This window comes from Fundulus heteroclitus, chromosome 12 (assembly GCF_011125445.2).
Source record: "Fundulus heteroclitus isolate FHET01 chromosome 12, MU-UCD_Fhet_4.1, whole genome shotgun sequence".
In the NCBI taxonomy this organism is placed as follows: domain Eukaryota; kingdom Metazoa; phylum Chordata; class Actinopteri; order Cyprinodontiformes; family Fundulidae; genus Fundulus; species Fundulus heteroclitus.
Genome location: NC_046372.1, coordinates 16,459,232 through 16,465,231, shown reverse-complemented (window position 1 = coordinate 16,465,231; position 6,000 = coordinate 16,459,232). Strand labels below are relative to the sequence as shown.

Sequence of the window (6,000 nt, the reverse complement as noted above, 5' to 3'; positions counted from 1 at the left end):
TATATATATATATTTCAAAATTCATACTTCTTTGTTATTGTTTTGTAATATTTTGAGACATCACGTCTCATTTTCAATCACAAACAAACTGCTTGGTTCAATGAGAAATTATTTAAAATCTATATCAGCCAGGTGTAACTGTATCCTGTAAGTATTAACACAGCATAAATGCTGTAACTTTTACCAAGCCCAAAAGAATCTAAGAAAAATACAAAAAGTTAATTTTTGTCAGCAGTGGGTGGGCAGTGGGGGCTATAGGCTGAGCCTCTAAAATATTTGCTGCGGCCCTGTTCCCGCTTAAATGCAACGTTCCCATAGAAACTAAGAAGATTTAAACAGCTGAGCTGAGCACCGTAAACACGTGCAGTCTGAGCTGAGCAGGTCCTGCTTTCAGGGAAGACATCCCTTCAGCTGCGGCTCCAAATGTGTTTCCCTGGATCTCAGCTGTGAGGGCCACAGAAGGAGTTGTCCGTCCCACCTCAACCCCACCCCCCTTCCCCCGGTTCTCAAGATTTCCCTGAGTCCACAATAAACTTTCATTTTGGAAAGTCGTCACACACATACACACACATGCTCGCGCGTCATCCCGTATCACCAGGAACTCCGCACAGCACTTTATGCTGCTGTTATTGATATTTGCAAAACGCACGGAGACGAGACGGGGAAGTAGAAGAGCGCACAGGTGGAGCGTCTTTTCTTTTAACCCAGTGCTTAATTTATAGACTGCGGAGCAAAGATGGACACAATGACAGCAAACGGCATCATCAGTATTTTTTGACTCCCACTTTACTCTTTTTCTATTTCTGTCATATATATATTTATATTTTTTTTACGCGTTCGCTCTGCGACAGCTCCCCAAGGAACACCTGGGATGGGAAAACTTTGCCACCTCTGGACTCTGGATAATAAAAAGTACCGGGAAAGAATGAAGTAACTGCTATGGAGCCGGACAATGCCCCGAACTCCAAACTCAAAGCCGGTGGAGTCGGGGGGTGAGTCGTCAGACTAAAATCGGCGCTTTCCTTTTATGCGTTTCGTGGTTTGAAAGGTCCAAGATGGAATCCTAAACGTGTTCTTGCGTCTAAACTGAAGGGAGGGGAGGTGTATAAAATGTGCGTGTGACGCTGTGAAACCTTGTTAAAGTACAGACTCAGCTGAGGAGAAGTTTAGATTCGCATGCGGACATGGAGGGGAGCGAGCGGGTGGGATACTTTAATAAGTTGCAGAGAAGCGACGTGTGGAAACAATTCTGCCTGTTCTCCGCGCAGTTCTGTGAGAGTCTGAGCAGCTCGGCTGAACTGCTCCTCAACTTGTTTCAGAATGAACTGCCAAACGGTCTGGGACTGATTTGTTGGGGATGTGCGAGAGGCGGAGACAGTCATCTCCTCCGCTGCGCTCCGTCCTCCTCTTCTCCTCACCTCCCCGCTGCGCGCCTCTCTCAGCCCGCCTGTCCCAGAGGGAGAAGAGAGTTTTCTAATAAGGCCAAACACGTTGCCTCATTCGAAACTTGTTGAAAAAAAAAGGAGATTTGGTCATACTTTGTATTTCCAGCTAATTAAAAAGAGTAGAGTAAATAAAAAAAGTTTTAAATCGCCAGCCAGCCAACATTGTTCTTTAGCTCTCTTTTAAGGCCGCAAATCTATAACATATTCCCCACGACAGCTTCCACCGCAAGCAGGAAGGCCAGCAAACAATCCCAGCTAAATCATAAACTTATGTGTTTAAAAAAAGAAAAAAGTTTAGTTTAGATTTTAATTCAATGCACTCTAAAGATGCTGGAGAGATATCAGCACTAAAGCTTACTAAATGGAAAATGTAATGGAAACAATTTGGCACAGAATACACTGCAAGGATGTGATATAATTCAGAGATTAAAGTAGAAACATTTATCTGTTGTGTGTGTGTGAGTTTTTTTTTTACTATAGCGCCACAACAGTTGTTCATATACCTTGAACTTTTTTTTCTTGATTGCTCACATTAAAACCACAAACCTCTGAAACAATGTATTAAAATTAGATTTTATAAGGTCTACACAAAGTGCCAAATTGTGAAGTATAATGAAAACAATACATGGCATTTCAAATGACCAAACCCCCCAGAAAAATCTGATAAGTGTGCCATGTGGCGTGTATTTGTATTACACACTGACTGAGCAATTCTTAAAAGCCAGTCATTGATCCAGACACTCACAGAAACGGTCTCAGTTTGTGAAAAAACTATTTCTTTCAATTTCCCAGGTCGGTGTGACTAAAGGTAGCACTCAGACATGCAAGCTAAAACAGGCAAAGCTGTCACAAGATAACCTGAGCCTCATGGGCACAGCCTGATTTTCCTATTCTCTGGAACAACTACTCCAATGTGCTGAGAGATAAAGTTACTTTTTCTGGATGTGGGTCATCTGCACCACTCTTTCTTTTTGCTGTCCTGGGCAACTTCCCATATGGTGCAGATAAAAAAAACCACCACTGGCTTTGGTTGTGCGTTTAGGCTCGTTGTGTTTTGCAGCTGCTCATCGGTTTCTTCCAGGATTGGCATGCATTTTTAACTCAAATCTATTTTACTATTAATTCTGACAGGCATGCTGAAGAAAAGCAGCACCACAGCATAATACAGCTTCCATCATGTCTGACCATGGGTATAGTCTGTTCAGAGTGACATGCCTAGTTTTCTTTTTGCCCTACGTTGTATTTTGCATGCCATCCTAAAACTTTGCCCGCGCCAATTCTCAGGTTGTCACAACAGCAACAGGCTTAAATCGGAGACCACTGGACTTTCGCTCAGTTCTTACTGAAAACGTTTTGACACCCATCCAGGGCTTATTGTCAGGCTCGTACTTGAGCAAATTGACAAAGACTCCTGGATAGGTGTCGATACTTTCAGAAAGAACTGAGCTAAAGTCCAGTTGCCTCCGATTTAAACCTGTTTGCTGTTCCTCTAGTTGGATTTTGGTTTCATCTGACCAAAGCACCGCTTTCAATATATGCACTCTGTCCTCTTCATGGCTCCAGACTAACTGTTAACAGGTTTCAATTGACTTTCATACTGTTTTCATTTTTCCACTCTCATTTAAGGCCAGAATTGTGAAGTGCATGAGTGTGCCCTTGCACGGATAAGCTGGTGTAGAAATTGGATGGATGGATGAATGAGTAATAGTTCCCAGTGAACATATATTCTCCCACCTGAGCCATAGAGCTCTGTAAATTTTCTAAAGTTGCAATGTGCTTTCTTGCTGCTTCTCTATTTAATTAGATGCTTTCTGAAAGTTGCACTAGATTGTGTTTAGTGGTTTCCAGAGAAAGGACGGCTGAAGAAAAAAAATGCCTACCATATTCTTCACAGTTACGTTTGTACAAACGTTAAAAAATTGCTTTATTATGCAAATGTTTGTGTCACTTTTTTACAAATCACGATTCGCTGACAAAAAAAGTTCAAGGTGTATTAATACTCTTGCAAGGCACTGTATCATAAAGAACAACACATAAATTTATCTCTGTCAGGCAGGAAGATTAATAGATTTGTAGCATATAATTTGCGTGGTATTCATATGTATACCTTGATAGATCTTATTAAAATTGACAAATAATTGAAATGATTTTACTAATATTCTCCTGCTGCCCTGGTTTTTGAAAATAAAAACTGCTGAAGCGCTAACATTTGGACCAATGAAGGCCTTTACACAAAATTTACAGTTAAACTTATCTAAGTTTATTTGATAACATAAAATGTATTTTGATGTATTTGGCCACATATTCCAAACTTTTCTGTCCTTGTTTTTAGGAGATCGCTGATTCTTTGGACTATACTGTGTTGCATCTGTTCTATCAGGCTAACAGAAGCACAAGGTAAGAAAACGCAGAATAAAGATGGCTAAGTAAGTGTTTTTATTCCCATGACACTATACCGTTGATCAAATGTGAGAAATAAAGATTAAAAATTCTGGATTCCTCCATTGCACTGAGGTTTAACATCCAGAACAGGTAAAGTTGGAACTATTTGTGCTAAATAGTAATATAATAGAAGATTGATAAAGAAGGACACATAGCATTTGTTTATATTAATTTTATAGGGATTATCAAGGGGATAAGCATCCATCTTGGTGGCCATTCTATCCAGTTTGTGAAAATTATTTTGGTTTATATTCTTAAATTAGGTTAATTCAAAACTATATATTGCCTTTTTTACACCCTGTCATTACTTTAATGGCAACATTTTGTTTTAGTACAGTGCCTTGCAAAAGGATTAACCCCCACCCTATTTGTTACATTCCAACCTGTAATTAACATGTTTTTAATAATGCTTTGTGTGGTGAATCTGCAGAAAATAGTCTAAGTTGATGAAGTGAAATGAGAAATATGGCTTCAAGTCACATAATTAGTGAAATGAGGTCCACCTGTGTGCAATCAGTCACATGATCTGTCAGTGTAAACACACCTGAGGGTGCAACACCACAAAACAGGCAGAGTCACACAACGAGGACCAGAGAGCTCTCCTAACAAATCGGGGAGAATTTGTTAGGAGAAACATTATAAATGTAAGTATGTGTAATATAAAATATTTAAAAGTATAGAATAAAAGTACAACAGAAACAGAAGCTAATAAAAATACTATGACATTTGTCACGAATGTAGCAGCACAACAAAAAAATAACATGTACAGACAGGTAATGTGTAAGAAAATATGAATAATGCAAGTATACAGTAGGCAAGGCAAGGCAAGGCAAATTTATTTATATAGCACAATTCAGTACAGAGACAATGCAAAGTGCTTTACATGATTAAAATATTGGAAAATAAAACAGAATAAAAGCAAGTAGGGATAGTGTAGAAACAAAAAAGAACATTTGAAAACAGTAAAACATTTTAACTTGAACATTCAAAGGCAATTCTAAACAAATGTGTTTTTAATCTTGATTTAAAGGAACTCAGGCTTTCTGCACTTTTACAGTTTTCTGGAAGTTTGTTCCAGATAAGTGGAGCATAGGAACTAAATGCTGCTTCTCCTTGTTTAGTTCTGGTTCTAGGTATGCAGAGTAGGCTGGAGCCAGAAGACCTGAGTGGTCTGGAGGGTTTATACGCTGATAACAAGTCTGTGATGTATTTAGGTGCTAAGCCATTTAGAGATTTATAGACTAACAGAAGTATTTTAAAGTCTATTCTCTGAGATACAGGGAGCCAGTGTAAGGACTTTAGAACTGGGGTTATGTGCTCTACTTTCTTAGTCTTAGTGAGAACGCGGGCAGCAGCGTTCTGGATCAGCTGCAGCTGTCTGATCCACTTTTTAGGCAGACCTGTAAAAACACCGTTGCAGTAATCAATTCTACTAAAAATAAACGCATGGATTAGTTTTTCCAGATCCTGCTGAGACATCAGTCCTTTAATCCTAGAAATGTTCTTCAGGTGGTAGAAAGCTGACCTTGTAATTGTCTTTAGATGCTTTTGGAGGTTCAGGTCTGAGTCCATCACTACTCCCAGATTTCGGGCCTGATCAGTGGTTTTTAGCTGAAGCGACTGAAGCTGTGACCTAACTTTTGATCTCTCCTCTATTGGTCCAAATATTATTACTTCTGTTTTGTTTTTGTTCAACTGAAGAAAATTTTGACACATCCATGCATTGATTTCTTCTAGGCATTTACTCAGTGCTTGAATTGGTTCATAGTCACCTGGTGACATGGTGATGTAGAGCTGTGTGTCGTCTGCATAGTTATGGTAGCTGATGTTGTTATTTTTTATTATCTGGGCTAGAGGGAGCATGTAGATATTGAAGAGGAGGGGACCCAGGATGGACCCTTGGGGAACCCCACATGTGATTTTTGTAATCTTCGATGTAAAGTTACCTACTGATACAAAAAAGTCCCTGTCCTTTAAGTAGGATTTAAACCAGTGGAGAGCTGTAGCAGAGAGGCCGACCCAGTTCTCCAGGCGCTCTAACAGAATGGAGTGATCAACAGTATCAAATGCTGCACTGAGGTCCAATAGTACCAGCACGGTGGTTCTTCCACAG

At 39.7% G+C, this 6,000-nt stretch overlaps 1 protein-coding gene across 1 annotated transcript in view; it reads left to right on the top strand.

The window, feature by feature from the left end:
- Positions 1 to 555: 555 nt before the first annotated feature.
- Positions 556 to 6,000, top strand: part of LOC118564727 (collagen alpha-1(XXVII) chain B-like) — a 43,187-nt gene continuing 37,742 nt past the window's right edge. Inside the window, exons 1-2 of the mRNA XM_036143568.1 lie at positions 556 to 992; positions 3,778 to 3,842. Of these exons, the coding sequence (XP_035999461.1) occupies positions 940 to 992; positions 3,778 to 3,842 (118 nt within the window). The 5' untranslated portion in view covers positions 556 to 939. The remainder of the gene's footprint in view (positions 993 to 3,777; positions 3,843 to 6,000) is intronic.